The sequence below is a fragment of the Astatotilapia calliptera genome, chromosome 8, assembly GCF_900246225.1.
Source record: "Astatotilapia calliptera chromosome 8, fAstCal1.2, whole genome shotgun sequence".
Taxonomy (NCBI): Eukaryota; Metazoa; Chordata; class Actinopteri; order Cichliformes; family Cichlidae; genus Astatotilapia; species Astatotilapia calliptera.
Genome location: NC_039309.1, coordinates 25,687,954 through 25,707,324, shown reverse-complemented (window position 1 = coordinate 25,707,324; position 19,371 = coordinate 25,687,954). Strand labels below are relative to the sequence as shown.

The 19,371-nt window shown below is 40.8% G+C and overlaps 1 protein-coding gene across 6 annotated transcripts in view; it reads right to left on the bottom strand.

Annotated features, from left to right (window-relative positions):
- The window catches only part of tmem94 (transmembrane protein 94), a 38,467-nt gene extending 20,603 nt beyond the window's left edge, over positions 1 to 17,864 (bottom strand). Inside the window, exons 1-12 of one of the 6 annotated variants that reach the window (XM_026177594.1) lie at positions 17,719 to 17,864; positions 13,643 to 13,963; positions 10,733 to 10,852; positions 9,271 to 9,398; positions 8,838 to 8,974; positions 8,409 to 8,614; positions 7,540 to 7,691; positions 6,614 to 6,716; positions 6,426 to 6,512; positions 6,078 to 6,194; positions 3,422 to 3,478; positions 1,577 to 1,684 (exon numbers count right to left, since the gene is read on the bottom strand). In XM_026177594.1, coding sequence (XP_026033379.1) covers positions 1,577 to 1,684; positions 3,422 to 3,478; positions 6,078 to 6,194; positions 6,426 to 6,512; positions 6,614 to 6,716; positions 7,540 to 7,691; positions 8,409 to 8,614; positions 8,838 to 8,974; positions 9,271 to 9,398; positions 10,733 to 10,852; positions 13,643 to 13,666 — 1,239 coding nt within the window. In that variant the 5' untranslated portion in view covers positions 13,667 to 13,963; positions 17,719 to 17,864. Of the gene's footprint in view, positions 1 to 1,576; positions 1,685 to 3,421; positions 3,479 to 6,077; positions 6,195 to 6,425; positions 6,513 to 6,613; positions 6,717 to 7,539; positions 7,692 to 8,408; positions 8,615 to 8,837; positions 8,975 to 9,270; positions 9,399 to 10,732; positions 10,853 to 12,737; positions 13,564 to 13,642; positions 13,964 to 17,718 lie in introns of those variants that run through there. The other 5 variants (XM_026177595.1, XM_026177592.1, XM_026177593.1 and 2 more) reach the window with 5 other exon arrangements.
- Between the last annotated feature and the right edge of the window lie 1,507 nt (positions 17,865 to 19,371).

Sequence of the window (19,371 nt, the reverse complement as noted above, 5' to 3'; positions counted from 1 at the left end):
GTACCCTGCTGGGGTAATAGGCTGGCCAAAGGAGGAGATAGAAGCCACTGACATAAAGACAAGAAAGCTCCTTACCATGCATGGAGGGTTTCACCCCAAATCCAGCACCCTGAGGCTGTACGCTAAGCGGAAGGAAGGGGGCCGGGGACTGGTGAGTGTCAGCACCACAGTCCAGGATGAGACAACGAACATCCAAGAATACATTGGGAAGATGGCCCCAACTGACCGAGTGCTCAGTGAATACCTCAGGCAGCAGAAACCCAAGAAAGAGGAGGGAGACGAGGAACCATCATGGAAGGACAGGCCCCTGCACGGTATGTACCACCGGCAGATAGAGGAGGTGGCTGATATCCAGAAATCCTACCAGTGGCTGGACAAAGCTGGACTGAAAGACAGCACAGAGGCACTAATCATGGCAGCACAAGAACAAGCTCTGAGCACAAGATCCATAGAGGCTGGGGTCTATCACACCAGGCAAGACCCCAGGTGCAGGCTGTGTAAAGATGCCCCAGAGACAATCCAGCACATAACAGCAGGGTGCAAGATGCTAGCAGGCAAGGAACGCCATAACCAAGTGGCCGGCATAGTGTACAGGAACATCTGTGCCGAGTATAACCTGGAAGTCCCGAGGTCAAAATGGGAGATGCCCCCAAGGGTGGTGGAGAATGACCGAGCTAAGATCCTGTGGGACTTCCAGATACAGACGGACAAAATGGTGGTGGCTAACCAACCGGACATAGTGGTGGTAGACAAACAGAAGAAGACGGCCGTAGTGATCGATGTAGCGGTTCCGAATGACAGCAATATCAGGAAGAAGGAACACGAGAAGCTGGAGAAATACCAAGGGCTCAGAGAAGAGCTCGAGAGGATGTGGAGGGTGAAGGTAACGGTGGTCCCCGTGGTAATCGGAGCACTAGGTGCGGTCACTCCCAAGCTAGGCGAGTGGCTCCAGCAGATCCCGGGAACAACATCGGAGATCTCTGTCCAGAAGAGCGCAGTCCTGGGAACAGCTAAGATACTGCGCAGGACCCTCAAGCTCCCAGGCCTCTGGTAGAGGACCCGAGCTTGAAGGATAAACCGCCCGCAGGGGCGTGCTGGGTGTTTTTATATATATATATATATATATATATATATATATATATATATATAGTCACTCATTAATAAATAGCTGGAAAAGAAACGTGTAGTTGTAGCAGTAAACAGTGTGTTAAGTGGATGCATTGTTACTTGGATTCGGGTCAGGTAACTGGATGGTACCACACCTGAGAGCAGTTACTGTGTTCAGATCTGCACAAATGAACTGCATCAAGCAGGAAAACTAACCCGAGTTTGATTTAAATGGACTTAATACTGCAGGTATGAAAATACCCTAAGTTTACATAGAAATTTGATATGAGGTTAGCCAGCACAGATTACCGGTAGGTGTTCTGTTCTATGATCATATATCAAAAGCTTACAGAACAGAGCTGCATATAATTTTATTCTATTTTTAATTTGATCTAGACGCAACATGAAATGCATTTTGGGTAGCATTTTTTTACCTAGATGTATTTGTCTAATGGCCTACAATACTCACTGTGACAGATCCCAGTGTATGTAAAAGGCTGGAAGTACAGCAGAGTGTCTGAGATTTTCCCTTCAGGACAGCAACCAGGTGTCTCCATACACATCGGAGCATCTCCTGCTTAAGTGAAAACACACACACAGACACACAGTTATCAAGAGAACTACTAGGGGCAGGGATAGCTCAGTAGGTAAAGTGGTCGCCCCATGATCGGAAGGTCGGCGGTTCGAATCCACTTAACGGCTACCCTGAGGTACCCCTGAGCAAGGTACCGTCCCTACACACTGCTCCCCGGGCGCCTGCTTAGTGGGCTGCCCACTGCTTCACTGAGTGAATGGGTCAAATGCAGAGAAAAACAAGTAATTTCCCCATGGGGATCAATAAAGTATCCATTATTATTATTATTATTACTTACTACTAGATATCAAAAACCTAAATGCTTAAATACATGACTAAAATGTATGAGTCTTATGAGGAGGGGCAATATACATGTAGGAACACCAATCGCCTTTGGACCTCAGGTCGGGTGCTCCACTCCTGACTAGGGTGCCTGTATCCAGTAAGAAATACATAACAGACCTGCCTTTTCTCTATGCATAAATACCCCCCCCCCCCCCCGTATCCCACCCACTAACCCAGATGCCAATATGAAGAGATAATCACTTTATTATTATTGTCAGTGGTCATAAACTTTATGCCTGATCACTGCATGTCAGAGAACTGAAGTGTATTGCAGAGATCTGAAGTGTCATTAGGTTCAGATCAGGAGCATGTTTAACAGAGAAACCTTCCTCTTGATGAATCTTCCTCTTCTACTAAGCTGTCAGATACCGTAATTAGATTGTCAGCAGAAGTAGCCACCCCAGTTCTCTTTCGTGAATGCAAATTTGTCCACTACACTTCCCTTTTCTATAGACATGTTCCCTACAAGTTTAAATAACAGATTGAGCTGCTAATGTGCAGGATTGACAGCCACAGAGGAGTTCAAAGTCTTTCATTGAACTCCCCTGCAGCTCACTGACCAGCATGTCTTCCAAACACAAAGTCAAACTTTATTTCATGAAATTAGGTGGAAAATATTTTCATGGTTCACTGTTGATAAGGAGAGGACACAAGGAGAGGAAACCTAATTTCCAGTCATGCAGTATAAGCAAAAAAGCAGAGGTGAAAGGTCCAACAAAGAGTCAGTGCCTCTCTTATCCTCAACACTTTCTATCATTTTCTCTGATTCAAACGCCAAATACTAAATGTTTGCAAAAAGACAGACTGGTGGCAGTTGTTACTGTCCAGTTATAACAGAAGACAATGACTGAGTTTGGTTAGAAGCTGTGTAAGGTGGTGGGAACAGAAGTAGTAACCATGGACATGAACACATAATCTTAAACACACAGGATAGATTATTGAAGGTAACTATTCGATGACAAAACAAATTTCCCACGTGTGGGACTAATAAAGGTTATCTTATCTTATAACGGGAGGCATCTGAGTGTAAAATCACATGAAGAGTTGCTTGGTCAAATTGTGTTGACTAATAATGTCCAAACAAAACCATTCAAAGAGAGGGAAATCACATGTACAGCATTTACAAACAGAAAGCAAAGTCAAGTATTTGGATGAAAGCAAAAAGCAAACAAAAAGGACACCGAATCTAATGTCTATGTAAGACATTCAGATGTAAGTGGGACTGAGGGTGAGAGAGGAAGGTGGAAAAGTAGCAAGAGCTATGTACAATGGTTCCACAGAAGGGTTGCAAACAAACGGGTAAAGACAGTGAGTGGGTTCGTTCAGGTGGATTTGGGAGCCAAGCAAGTTTAGGCGGGGGGAGAGAATGGGGTGTCAAACAGCATGAGGTTATACCTGGGAGGAAACCATCTCGGTGTAGCTGCTTAGAGTGTCCTCAGAGAACTTAGCAAGCTAGGGCAAGAGAAGAGTCTAGTTAAAACACAGAAGGAGGCTCTCACTGTGCCTCCTCTGTGTGGGATATGGTGTGTGTGTGTTTGTGTGTGCATGTGCACTGTTATTACTGAACTGAAGAAGAAAAACATCTGAAACAGTGTGCAGTGCAGACGATCAGAAGTTAGCAAACAGCAGACACAAAAACACTGGATAACCTATATTTGATGAGACGCCATGAACACTGGTCTGGGCCCTAAAGTGATGCCTTCACCTTTATCGTGCAATTTGCAGCAGACTAAATTCGAATTTTTACATTTTTACCAACACTTACATGCATTGCTCCTAATTAGATTCAGAATATGGGGCTGGTGGGGCTGCTCTGGCTTTGTGAGTTAGAAGTCCAACTTGAAGTCCAAATTCTGACATCTGATGCACCAACACTCAGCCAACATTCCTTTGACAGGTTCAACTACTGAAACCTTCAAAGGCACATTACTTCCATCTTTATGACCAAAGCCTGGTATTGTTATTGCTGTTTAATCACAAACATTTCACCACAAAAAAGCCTGATATCGCATTTTGAAAGGAAAAAATAAACTATATATGACCTAGACATCTACCAAATATTGACTTTAGAAAGATTTAATCTGTGTACCATTTAGATCTATTTTAGAACCTTTGTCAGAAGAAAATTTGGTGAATGGTTGAAATTAGCTTCAAAGCCTCAAAAGATGATTTTTCACCTTTTCAAACAAATTTACACTTAAAGGGTATGTTTTTAAAGGCTATGACTGGCCACCCAGAGTTGTTGTCAGCCATTAGATATTACCCTTACTGTGACGGATAAACTTTTGTCAATACAGGTAAGAGTGTAAGAAAAAGTGTGATCTCATTGACTATTTACTGTGATAGAATTTGTCAGCCATTATGTCACCACAAGACTGTTTATATATTCCTATTTCTTAGTATTTACCCTCAAAACCACCGACTGAGTTGCAGTGCTGCTGGTAGAAGCAACATTTTGACAATAAAAAAGGTGAGAAAATCATCCATTAACAGAAAATTAACTCATGCTCAAGTTTAATGCAGACAATAAGAAGTTATACTACGTCCACTATAACTTCACAGATGAAATAATGTTCATTTATACTAAACAGCTGTATTGGGGTCTCATCCGTGCACAAACACATGTATCAACAGTGGGGTCATTGAGCAAACTACTGTTGCCAGCCATTACTGAAACTGCTAAAGACAGCGTTCTCCATCACAAAAGCTATTGATGAAATTGATTTTGGAAGAATGAAGTCCATTCCTTCAGTAGAATTTGGAGAAGGAATCCGAAGGTGCATTAAAGTTATTCTTGACACACATGACTGAATTTCATTTAGTCATTTATCGCTATCTAAAAGCATTACTCCAACAGTAGTTGGAGTAATGCTGTAGTTCTACTCAGTGTGTACAACTAAATGTGTCTGTGTCCCTGAAGGACTTGTTGAGAAAAAAGCATTGGTGTTATTATCGGGGTTTGAAGAGTTCTAGAAATAATAGTTATAGATTTATTCACCTTTGAAATCCGATGTGTCTGCTTCTTTGCAACCTCTGTTCAACTGTCTGCATGAAGTTAAAATTTGGTTATCACATAATTTTCTGACACTGAATGAGAATAAGACCGAAATCATTGTTTTTGATAGTCACACTCCGCCAGACCAGTTAGCTGATGGCCTAGGTCCTCTTGCTAGCCATTTCTCGCTCACTGTAAGAAACCTCCGAGTGTTCCTGGATGGCGCTTTTAAACTTGAGAAACAGGTCTCCACTGTGGTAAACAACAGCTTTCACCAGTTGCGTCAGATATCCAAAGCAAAGCTGTTCCTACCTCTAAAGGACCTTGAAAAGCTTATCCACGCATTTATCACATCCAGACTGGACTACTGTAACTCCCTCTACAGCCTCCAACATGCTTCAGTTAGTTCAGAATGCAGCTGCGCGCCTCTTAACAGGTACGAGAATCTATGAACACATCACTCCAATTTTAGCCAGCTTACATTGGCTCTCTGTTAAATATCGTATAGATTTTAAAATTCTTTTGTTCACTTTTAAAATTCTAAATAATTTAGCACCCAGCTATCTTTCCGAACTCCTCCACTTGTACAATCCCAATAGAGCACTAAGATCGTCCAATCAGATGCTCCTAGCACAACCTAGGTCTCGACTGACGTTGAGAGGCGACCGGGCCTTTGCAACCATAGCACCTAGACTCTGGAATAACCTCCCTGTTCATATTCGTACCATCTTTTTACTTTGGCTTTTGATTCTAACTAGTTGGTTGTTATCTGGCTTGTTGTGTTGTCACCTATTGTTTCCTGCCCTGTTTTCTTATTGTTTATTTTAATTGTCTCATGCTTTTACTGACTGTGAAGCACTATGGTCAGCTTTGTTGTTTTTAATATGTGCTATATAAATACATTTTGATTTGATGTGTTCTTTTAGACCTGTTACTAAAAGTAAAAAAAAAAAATTAAAAAAAAATCCACTGATAATAACTGAAGCCTTTTCTCCTGTCATTGCATGTCACATTTGTGTGTGTGTTTGACCGTGTCCCTGTGTGCATGTCCCTTACCAGGCCAGCTGGTGACACACGGCTGAACTCGGCGAGGACCCTGGCCTCTCCGTAAGCATTCACCAGCACCCACATAATAGGAAAGAGCAGGGGCAAAATGGGCAGAACACCCATTAGCTGAAAAAACAAGTCATACACACATTTCTGTCCAGTCTTTTTCGCTTTCAAGAATATTCTTAGTACAATCATTATGTTTGGTGCCAACACAGAACAAACTGTTAGGAAAGTTTATTATCAATAGTAATCACAAAAAACACCTTTACATACACACTGGTTGGCTGTGTCCCTACATCACTAATACATTACAGTCTTTGCTGTCTGCACATTTACTGCTTTGAATTATTTTACCTGAAGCTGAACAAAATTGTAGCATCTAGGAGTGAGGCTGGGGGCAGTAAGAAGAAAGCGAACAGTGTTAACAAGCAGGAATGCCACCTAGAAGAGGGGAGCAAAACACACATAAGACTGCACATATTTACATGTTCATGTTCAAATACAATGCAGAATACATTAGGAAGAACACACCAACTACTCACCAGTACAACAGGACAGACTAGCTTGGTGATAACCGACTGTACTGTAAATCTCTCATTATCGAGCACAGTGACTGGGCGAGACAGGGCCAACTCCAAATTGTTCCTGTTGGATAAAAGACAGACAGAAATACAAATGATTTTACCAAAGTTTAACAACTTTTTTCCATTACCATTCATTCCCATTGATACTCTTCTTATGTTCATCATCATTCTTCATCTGTGAGATGTTATGGTTTCTTTTCATTACATCATAGTCACATGACAGCAGTATAGCCAATTAACTTTTGTCAATATGGGTACGAGCGCAAGCTAATGTTCAAATAAAATGTCACAATTGAGAAAAAGTGTGATTTCTTAATATTTACTTTCCAAAAGCCACAGACTGAGTTGCAGTACTGTTTCCTGAAGCAACGTTTTGATAATAAAATGGTCAGAAGAAAATTAACTCAAGTTTGATGCAGATCCAGGATAACAGGATCAAAGTTATACTTACCTCCACTATAATTTCACAGATGAAATAATGTCCATTTATACTAAACAGCTGTATTGTGGTCTCATTCGGGCACAAACAAATTTATCATCAGTCTTCTGGGTTATCTAGCAAACTGCAAATGGGAAGCATTGCTCCTTTTGGAGAACAGTAACTTTGCTGTTTATTTTTCTGTTATGGTGGGCAGATGAAGATTTGCCCTTTTGACCTTTTAAACAGCACACTGGTGCATTAATGTGCATAACCTAATGTTAACCTAAGGTGAATGTCATGTATGTATGTTTTGCTTCCATCCCACCAAAAAAATGCATATGTACATGAAAGACTGTATAATACTTTTAACATTCATTTTTAATATTTGAGGATATTAGAAGTAATTCCAATATTTGGTTTAAAAAACAAAAAACAAAAAAATAAATATGGCTATGTTCCCTACCTTATCGTGTCCAGGACTGGAGTACAGACCACTCTGAAGAGGCGGTGTTGCTGGGGGCTCTGGGGTCCTCTTTTCTCATTGGCCCGTGGTGAAGGAGGAGGGGAGAATGGTGGGAATAAATCTCCTGGTTCAAGCACAATGTGCTCATCATCCTGAGGAGGAAAAATGAAAAGAAAAAAAAAAAAGAACAATTATAATTTCTGAGATACCAGATACCGGTCTTACTGACAGGTTAAGGACCTTCTATGGCCCTGTCAGCTCTCCTAGATTTAACCACCTGTCTGCTGCACTGTCAATCATAGTCTCAAGACTATGCTGCGAGACACAGCAAACCTTTTAGCAAAAGAAAGTACTGATGTGGCATCCTAGAGGAGTTGGACCTCCTGTGAAACATGTGTATGGTGCAGGTATCGTCTCGTGCTTCCAGTAGAAAAGATGAAAACTCAGCAAAGCATCCAGTCAGAAAATGATGATGAGGGGAAAAAAGGTCAGAGGTCTCCACCTGTAAAACTATTTATTTTTTTGCCTCCATTTTCATAAACAGTGTAAAAAACAATGTATTAAATAGAATTTTTTACACAAACTAATAACAAAAATATCCTGTCCATCCTTTTTACCACATATCATACAACAATGCATTAGTTTTGTCTAAATGTGGCTGATAAACTTCCAGTTGATGTATTTGTTATTCCTACCAGCAGAGGAAATACCGGGTGAGATTGTGTCTAATACCTAAATACAGGCTTAAGCTGCCGATACAAATTGTGATACGTGTTGCTTTTTAAAGCTTTTGAAAATTGTTATTTACTCAAAAAAATAGATACTATCTTACAAAAGTATACTACAGCTTACAGTAAATGCAGACTAACCTTAATGCCTCTAAGTGATGCAAAGGCCTCTTGACCAGGTCTCAAAGCAATGATATCGCCTTCCACCAGAAGACTAACAGGCAGGTTAACCAGCTGAGAGTCACGATAGGTCCAGTGAAGGGACCACGATGGGGATGAGGGTGTGTAAAGGTCAGGGTAGAGAGATGAAGGCCATTTCACTTCACCAACACAGGCTGACAAGTAATCTAGGATAATGAATTACAAAATTGAGGACTCATTTAGAGAACAAAAGAAGAACTAACATGACAGACTAACTCTTGTTAATGAAATAGGATTTGAAGAAGGTAAAACAAAAAACAATTACAACAACAACAAACAAAACTAAACAAACAAATGCGACTTTTACAGAGAATACAAGTTCCTCAATTCTTCTGTGTTTGCAGTAATGCAGTCATGAGCCTTACTCACCACTGAGCTGTGTGATGATGGCCTTTAGGCGCCATATCATCTCATTTCGCTTCAGTCTCTCCTGGCGTCCACCCAGACACAGGTTCAGCACCAAGAGGAGAAGGAGAGCAGCGGCATTCAGGAGCTCTATACCAGCACTGTGGAGGTGAAGACAGAAGACCACAGCTATGAATGAAAGATCAAAGAATACAGTGATGAAATATCTCTCATCATGGTGGACGAGGGAGATGCATTTCTCAATTACCTGGCTGTGCTAAACATTTTTAATGCAAACTAACTAGAATTTCAACCAGTGCTTTTTTTTTGGAAAGGATGCTATCTTGTAGAGAATCCCTCATGTGCCGAGAAGAAAGCTCTCAAAGCACTGACAGCTATGTGGACTTACCACCGTGTGGAGGTGAAGAATAAGACATCCCAAAAAGAGGTTACATACCTCCCCTTCGGCTGGCTACCATGGCAACAGACGAGTCCCACCACCACCAGCAGAGTGAGAGCAGCACCCGGCCAATGGACACAAGAGTGACGATTACCATGGTAAAGGAAGCTATTTTGCCACTGTTCCTATGGAAATGTCCCCAAAACAAAAGCAAGTAAGCACAACAATATACAACATGTTACATTACAAAGTAGTGTGCCTACACAGAGCACATGTGTATGTACACAGAGCCTCACAAGTATGTAAGGCTTATAAATAAATAAATATTTATTTATTAGGGGCGCAACGATACTCGTATCGATATTGAACCGTTCGATACAGTGCTTTCGGTTCGGTACGCATATGTATCGAACAATACAACATTTTAAATTTATTTTATCAACTTTCCTTCTGACAATGCTGTAAGTGGATCTGCGTTCGACTACTCCGCCTAGGCTGCACTGTCCAGTGCAGATCCACTGAGTGCAGCACATGCTAGCAAGACGGAAGCTAAGCTCGTTGCAACATGGCAACTGCCTCAACGCTACCCGAAATTGAACCTCCCCCACCCTCATTCAGATCTGGCCTTTGGAACTATTTTGGTCTTCAAGTTAAGTATGACCCTGAAGGTAAGCGCGTCATGGACTAAAGTAAAACAGTATGTTGGATGTGCCACGCAATGCTCAATTACATGGGTGGGAGCTAGTGTGTTAGCGCAGTTAGCTCGTTAACGTGTTGGCCGTCCAGCCCCACGCACGGGGCGATCCGCGGTAGCTCGTTAACGGAGATTTGCCGTGTTGTGGCGTTAATGTCATTTTAACGAGATTAACGCTGACAGCACTAGTGGGAACACAACGAATATGACTGCACATTTACGCCGACATCATCCTAGTGCAAAGACAAGTGGAAGCAGACAAAAACAACAAGCACGCATGCTACAAACTTTACCCGAGTCATTTAGACAGCAGTTAGCACAGGATTCTCTTCATGGGGACCTGATATGTTTAATATGCTGCTGAGAATATAGCCCAGAAGAAGCGTATAGTATAGCTTTTATTTTGGAAAGAGCCATTTCTCTGTAATAAACTCTTTTCCAAAGATGAGGGATTCCTCCATCAGATAGATTTATTTTTTATCCCTTTGTTGTTTCAGCAACATTAAATTTAAAAACTGTACTTTTGAGTTAAAATATATATTTATAATTTTAATAAATGACAAATTAAAAAAGCATGAACATTTTTTTGTATCGAAAAAATATCGAACCGTGACACCGAGTCACCGTGACAGCTCCTTTTTGGCACGAACAGAAAACAGCAGTGAAGTTGTTAACCTCACCAGGTACCGCCATCCAAGGAATAGTGCATACATATGTAGCATAATTTACAGATATAGCCACATATATGGAAAATCCAAAACGGGGAAATAAGGTTCTAAAGTAAGGACCACTGGTTTAAAAGTGTAGACACAAGTGTGTGCGTACCAGCACAGATGTTCGTCTGCATGCAACTCTCTGATGCTGTTCCAGCAAGCTGCTTAACTGGTCCCGGAGCTTCTCAAGAGCCTGGCCAGTTGAAAGGCCCAGAGTCACAGCATCCTCCTCCTGGAAGAACAACAACAAAATAAAACAATCCAGTCATTTTACTGGTCGATTTTAAAAAAGAAAAAAAAAATCCTTTGTTTCACCATTAGTCTTGATGCTGGGTATCAAAAATTCTAGAAGTCCCACAGGTAGGCTTGATTAGCCTTGGGGGAGTCGGGGAGTGGGCAGAGGGAAGGGTTAGGAGCAGTGTGTGAATAAAGAGTTTACAACATTAAACCTATGCAGCCCGCAATTGTTCAGTAAAAAGCATGATAAAACAACAGCGGCAGTGATAATAACATTGGCATAGTTGAATATGGAGCTGGAGTCTGTTTACACAGCATGAGGCGCAAAGAGGCAGCACCCTTACTGAGATGGTGAGCTCAGGTAGATGGAAGAAAGCATGTTTCTAGCGTCCAAAACAGCAGCGCTGTTCCTGTAGCCAACTTTAAAACCTTTAATTTGAAACAGCTAGCGGGAATCCTTCATCAAATCACCTGATCAACAAAGTCCGACTTGGGAAAAAAAACAAAATTTTTTGCTGCTTCATACACTGCTGTTTGTTTTACACAGCAGTAAACCAGTTGTATTAAAATATGCAGATTAACCAAGTCTGACACCATGTTTAAATTATACAGCTTCCAGGCTGACGGCCGACAGCAGAAAGTATGAGGGTAAATATGCTGCAAAATGCCAGAGCTTATAGAATAAAGAAAAAATTGAGAATTTCAAAAACCACAATTATTAGCACAATTATAACCACTGGACATGGGAGTATAGAGGGTGTCTGGGGAGCGTGAGTGTGTGTACGGTGTTCATTTCTGTGTCTCTACATGTTGGATGAGTGTGTGAGCATTTGTATATGTGTGCATGAGGGAGTGAATGCATTCTTGTGTGCCTGTTTGTCCGTGTCAGGTCTTACACTCCACCTCTCTTACAACATATCTTAGAATATAATAATAATAATAATAATAATAATAATAATAATGGATACTTTATTGATCCCCATGGGGAAATTACTTGTTTTATCTAGAATATCTCAGGCGCCCTGGGGGTGAGGGCCTATGAGGTGTACAAACAGGTATTCACAGACACACCATATTATTTGGCTGCTGCCTCTAAATATATTTTGCATTATTAGTACTGTGTGCTGTTCAGTAACATTTATTATTTATTGTTATTTATGCATATGTCGGTTCTTGCTGTTGTTTCTCTGCTGTGTTATTTTTTCCAGCAGTTGTTGAAGCAGATTGTGATTACAATAACACTAAATAAAAAAAGATCCTAACAAAATATCACCATCAAGTGGACCATTAAAGTAAATGTCATGATGGTCCACTAGGGAAAGTAAATCTGTTGGCCATTTTTTGGTCTTCAGACAACAATTCTGCCAGACAGGACAGAATAAACACAATTATTCCACTATTGATTGAAAATTAGCTCTTCTTTATTTGAAAGTTTCAAACTCTCAAAAACATGTTTAGCCCCATTTTCTGTCAGTACGGAACGTTATGACACCAGGTGGGTTGGTTGCAGTCAATAGACACTTTTGTGTTGTCTCTTGCTGCAACAATCAGTTTTATGTTAAAACCAAGGACATACTCTGCACTGAAACAGGGAAATCCACCTGTTAACCATAATGTTCGGGCTTGTAATGCACCTTATAAATGAGGACTGTGTGGAGAAGAGCCTGTTTGAGTCAGGTGACAGGTGGTTCACCGGACCGACAACCCTGATTAAGAAAATTATTTTTCCTCATCTAGTCGATTGTACCAATCAGCTGATGCAATCAGTTCTATTTTATGCAATAAAATTGTCTCTCTTTTCCTACGCACATCAATCTAGTTGACAACAAAACAGCTTTAATACATGCACATCACACCATAAACATGACTATCTTTCTTACCAAAGCACGGTCAGGAATCCCATAAGCACGTGTGCTGGGAAAATTAGAGCTTTTTTCCTCTCGTGTCATCTCACTGACTGGATTGCTTCATTTTAGAAATGAGGAAAAGCGAAATGGAAGTGAAGGATAGAAGGATCGATGTGGAGATTTTGTTTGTTTTCCTGCAGACAGCATGTTCGAACGTGTTTCTGCAAGAAACATTCTTGTGGTGTGATGCACTGGTAGAGAGACTATTTTACTGCATAAAATAGTGCTGAACAGATTTTGCACTCATTTTTGAAGCCAGGGGCAGCACAAAAGTGATCCCTTTAGACTGATTTTTTTTTGTCTTTAATTTCCCCTGAGTTATTGGTTCTGTTACTAGCTAGCTAAAATAAACTAATGTGAGTCTTGACATCAACAACCACCCAATCCGGTGACATGACGTTCCATGCTAACAGAAGATGGCACTAAACATGTTTTTAAAAAGTTGACTTCAAGCACTTATTTCTTATATCCAGCTACAGACAGTGTTACATCTATGTCTGTTTCTGAAAGCAGGGCTATATTGTGCCTTTATACAATTTGTGTTTTGTTTTCACTTTAATGCAAAAATGTTATCACTTACTCCGAGTTAGCAAAATTCTAATATTTTATTAGCCTGTTACACATATACATCTCTGTGTTGTATCCAACACACTTCTGGTATCACAGTGGTTTCTGTTTATAGGTCTGCAGAAAAATTGCTCTCTCTGAAGAAGCAAAAACCTTGGAAAAACAAGACCCCATGGTAGATGATGTTACAGCAAGGCAGTTAATCTCCTGAGGTCACTCTAAACACCAAGGTAGCTGTCTATTAAAACAGCATCCACACAGGAAACATTTACGTTCCAAAGGCATTTGCTAATCTAAGCAACCAGACTCACCTGTCTCTTATCCCTTGGCTCCATGGCAACCACAACCACTCTACATGCTCTGCTCCTTGTTAGGCAAAGATGTGGCAAATTCTGTCAGTTCTGCCACACAAAGTCCAGCTCTAGATGCTACACATCTTTGATTCCAGCAGCTGTAGATCAAGTGGCTAAGATGCGCACAGAGAAAGCAGTTCTCTGCCTGTTAAGACCTCCTGCACTGCGTCCTTTGCCAGTGTGACAGAAGAAAAGTGGAGAACTCTCTCTGGGATATCTGGTTTTGTTTACTTCCTCAGGTGCTGCACAGGAATCGCGTCATAACGTTGATGCAGAGCCCTGTGAATAAAATGCAAAGCACATGAACAAAAATGTATATCTAACTGGAATGTCATCAACATAGATGACATGAATAACACCTTGGTGTCATTTGGTGTATAAAGTCCAGGAAACATCACCCAGTGTTAGCATAACAGCAGTACTGACAATCAGACTGCACCATAGAATCTACTCACCTTGAACACAAGCAGTTTCAACTGACACAAAACCCCAGAGTCAGCAATCTCCTTGGCAAAGAGTTGAGAGTGGTGAGCCAATCGAACAGGCAGACAGACTGAAGGGTGGAGGGAGGAATGCCCAATATATTCCCTGGACTTGGACAGCAACAGTCTTTCTGACACCGCCATCAGAGAGTCTAGCTCCACAGCCACATTACTGGCCTCGTGGATTAGTTTGTTGAGTGTGTTGGTGTTGGTTGATTGGTTGTAAGGTGAATAAAGTGCTTTAAGTGTACATAATAAAGCCCTGTAGTCTAAACCTCTTTGAGTGGTCAGTATGAGTAGAAAAGCAGTGTATAAATGTGAGAACATTGTATCTCTGGAAACTAATGGGAAGAGAAGAAACATGCTAGTAGGGCTGGGTGATATGAGAAAAATCTAATATCACGATATTTTTTTGGCTACACCACGACACATATAGCAATATGTTTAAATAAACTTCAAAAATAAATATTATTTTCAACAATATAGTGCCTAAAATTACACTCATTCAAATCGACCATCCAAGGTTTTCTTCTACTTTGAATACAAAACATTTGAATCAATTTAAATGTTTTATCCTAACCATTTTTTAACCATCAGTTTTTCACAAATGACAATACTGTCACAGTAAGTCTCTTTCTGTGGTCAACACCAGACCTTTAACAAACTAAAGATCATAGCAACAAAAAAGGACATCAAGCAATAATTGAATAAAACAACTGAAAATAAACGGATGCTCTTTTGTGCTTGTAACATATAAAAATTGTAAAATAAAACACGCGATGACCTCAATTTACAGTAACTATAGTAACTATTAAAACGACTGAACAAGAATAGTCCAGGGTATCACAGCTGGTTTGTTTAACGTTTTCTTTGGTTTACGGGAGATGGTGACATGCAGAGTTTAAAACATTCTTCATTTGGATGACTTTTCAGCTGGTAGAATAATTTCGTGATATTGCTCTCTTTTTATAAATAATAAATAGTTTTACGGCATGTTTTGCAAATTATTGCATTTTGTTCTGCATCATCCCCGTGAAATCCAAATGACAGCAAGTGTCAGTCCCCCGCTCGTCTGACGCTCCCACTGACGCCAAATTTTTCCCAATCTGGTAGCATATAAACAGGCATGCTCAGCACAGTGTGCCAGGTAGAAAACTTTCCAATTGGGACGGGGGAATTAATGATGCATTCCCAGCGTGTGAGAGAGAAAAAAAATTTCACAGTGGCAATGGCAATTTATCCTCGATGGTTACGATAAAGCCAACTTAACCATTGTACGTGGAAAAAATTTGATATATCGCCCACCCCTACATGCTAGTGAAGGCATCTACGTGTTTATCAGAGAACCTCTTTTAAACATTTCTGCCTTGCCAAGTAGCTGTGAAATAACTCCTGCTACTTATACTGCATCTCCTTGATACTGACATCATCATACTTTTTGGTATAGTTTATTTTTATTCTTAGGCTTGATGTGAAACTTAACATGTAAACAAATGACAAAAGTGAACACTCATCTCTGCACGCATGCCAAATATCTATGATTGTGCAAACTTGTCTCCATAGACGTTATGGATAAACAATGGAAAGACTGTTCATCTGTATGTCCACATCCACAGCAATGCATAATCTCTGCATACTACTGCTGAAATGGTCGCCCCCTCGGCCTTTACCTAAACAACCACTTTCAGCAGCGACCATTTAAGGGGTCACCACAGTAATTATCTGCCTCTTTGCATTCTCTACTGTCACCAGAGCCCTTTTCGTGTCTTCCTCCACTACATCCATGAACTCTCTTACCTAGCAAATCCAAATTCAACATCCCTTGTCCAGTATATTAATAATCCCTCATCTGTACATCTTCAAACCATCTCAACCTTGCCTCTCTTAACTTTGTCCCAAAACTGCTCAATCTGAGTCGTCCCTCTAATATACTCATTTCTAATGCTGTCAATACTTGCACTGAAAATGTTAACATCTTCAGTTCTGCCTGGGTGATAGACTGGCTACTTGTCCTGGGTGTACCTTGCTACATACCCAAAGTCAACTGGGATAGGCTCCAGTCGACTTTACTCCACAAGCCGTGGCAATGAGGCATTGCTAAACAGAATTCTGCCAACATTTTCCCCCTATGCATTCATCTTTAGTAGGCTTGATTACTGTAACAGCATCTTTACAGGTCTACCTAAAAAATCAGTCAGACAACTACAGCTCATTCAGAACTCTGCTGCTCGAGTCCTCACTAAGACCAAAAAAGTGGACCACATCAGTCCAGCTCTGAGGTCCTTACACTGGCTGCCTGTCCGTCAGAGGATAGACTTTAAAGTTCTGATGCTGGCCTATAAAGCTCTGAATGGTTTAGGACCAAAATACATCAATGACCTCCTGACCCAGTATGAACCATCCAGATCCCTCAGGTCATCTGGATCCGGTCTTTTATCAGTTCCCAGAGTCAGAACCAGACACGGAGAAGCTGCATTCAGCTTTTATGCTCCTTATATCTGGAACAAACTCCCAGAAAGCCTCAGATCAGCTGAAACACTCAGTTTATTTAAATCCAGGTTGAAGACTCACCTGTTCTCAGCTGCATTTGAATAAAGCACCAAATCCACACTTTTAAGCTTAAATTTCAAAACTTACATTTAACTACTGATTTTATCTACTGTTCTGATTTTATCTGTTTTGATTTTATATACTGTTGTTTGTTTGTTTGTTTGTTTGTTAATTAGTTAGTTAGTTTATTTGCTTGTTTTAATCAATTTTAAATCCTGCTTTTTATTTGTTCTTGTTTCTAATGTCTCTGTAAAGCACTTTGAATCACCTTGTTGTTGAATTGTGCTATACAAATAAACTTGCCTTGCCTTGCCTTGCCTATTTGTGAAGTAAATCGTAAACCGTAGCTGGCGGTTTCAAAGACTTTTGGTAGATTTTATCCACACATAACGATCGTGTTGACACAAATATGACCAAAAGAGAAAGACGGAAAAATACAAAAGTCAGAATTCTGAATTTGACTTAAAGTAAAATCGTCGCAAAACAAGTGAAAACTCTTATTTGTCGTATGGCTTTACGGGCTCTAGCAACTTTACAGAATGGGTATGAATAAGCTCACGTACACCTTGAGAGCTGTACTTAAAGCATAACCCCTAACACTAACCCAGCCTACAGCTCCAGCATGAAAGCTGTAAAAGCATGTCAATTTGTCAAATCACAATACTTCGCACCAATGAAAATCTTATCGCGGAGAACGACAATAGTCGGTGTTTTCACAAGCACCTCTCAAAGGTCAACAAAGCGACATGTCGTGAGTCACATTAGCTATAAATGAAATGTTCTGCTGTAAACAGCAGCTATCACAAGACTAGTCTCGATTTGAGCTTTTAATCGATCTATCTTCTTTAAAAGCAAAGCTGTTGTCAGGCCACATATCTCCTTACCTCCATCTCAGAGGCAGATGCTACCGCAACACAGGCGTTGTTTAAACTACACTTCACCGCTGCAATATTCATCATATCACACTGAGTGGGTGTACATTATTAATATATAAGCACTCACCTTTCCTCATTTTCGAGTCTCTCTGCACATCCTGAAAAAACACCTTTTTCTCTCCATATAAACACACTTCAGATGCTTCACTGTGCAGCAGCAGCCATGTTGGAAAGCGTTCAGCTAGGAGGAAGGAAATAATGTGTACGTGCGCGCGTGCGTGCGTGTTCTTCTTCTTCTTTTGTTTTTAAAGGCAGCTTGCATCCAACAATGTTGCACTATTGCCATCTCTTGGGCTATACTGCTACGTCACTTTTATTTCCTTAATAAGCAGCTCTGCACATTAGGAGAGTCCAGGTCTTACAGTATAATACTCATGTATTACTGTAATCCTTATACAGTAACGTTAGTTAGTGACTGAGCATCCCGGTGACTTTCTCTTGATTCCTGTAATCAGGGTGAATTAGTTACGGATTAGAGTAATTTACCGAAAAAGTACGGCGGGATGCTCGGGTCCTTCGGTGGGTTTGTCCAGTTTACCGAAAAACACCTCAGCTATAATTTTGAAACAGTCGGTCGTGGTTTTGGAAAGTAAACACTTGACCTCTCAGCATCCCCGCTCTATCTGCCATTAGATAGGCAGGTTTCTCCGTGACTGCAGCTGTCAGTTATGTTGACGTTGGACCCCAATTTAACAGCATTATGGTAGTAATTAGAATCAAACTTATGAGAAAGGACACCCCTTGAACACAAATCAGCGTGATGAAAACTACTGATAATGCAAAACAAAATCTTTGGGAACTTTTTTCTTTTATTTTTATTTTAGTCTGACCCCAGTGCCCTCCGCTAACCTAGAGAAGGCGAGGTTTTAGACCTATACTGAAGCCAGACACCAGGGGGCGATAGAGATGTTTTGGCTTCATTTTCGGGGATCTATTAGGTAGTCCATGTTTTCTGCAGTCATTGGTAATAACTAACTCATAAATTACAGCAACTATTTATTTAAATGAATCTAATTCAGCTACTTTTAAACTTTTACACTTCTTCCAAAGACCAGACTATTATAAGAAGAGGGTAATTCTTGAAAATCCCTGGCCCCATTTAATCCTCTGTTGTTTTGCCATGATGCTGACAGAGAAAGTGTGTGTGTGTGTGTGTGTGTGTGTGTGTGTGTGTGTGTGTGTGTGTGTGTGTGTGTGTGTGTGTGTGTGTGAGAGAGAGAGAGAGAGAGAGAGAGCGAGAGAGAGAGAACGACAAAAAGCTTGTGTAGGTTTCAACAGGGTAAATGAATGAGAACATAAGGCTTCGGTTTTATTACCCAAATTAAGTTCTGGAAAGTTAAAGTTTGCTACGTGTCATCACTAACTATGAAGTTGTATAAGTAACACATGCTTGGTGTTGTATATAATGGATTTATACTAAAAGCCTTTTGCCGTGTTATTCAAATTTTAAACGTTATTGTATTGTAGGGGCGACCATGGCTCAGGGGGTTGGGAAGCGTATCTGTAACCGGAAGGTCGCCGGTTCGATCCCCGGTCTCTCTGTCCTGGTCGTTGTGTCCTTGGGCAAGACACTTTACCCTACCGCCTACTGGTGTTGGCCGATGGCGCGATATGGCAGCCTCGCTTCTGTCAGTCTGCCCCAGGGCAGCTGTGGCTACAACCGTAGCTGCTTCCACCAGTGTGTGTGAATGAATAGTGGCATTGTAAAGCGCTTTGGGTG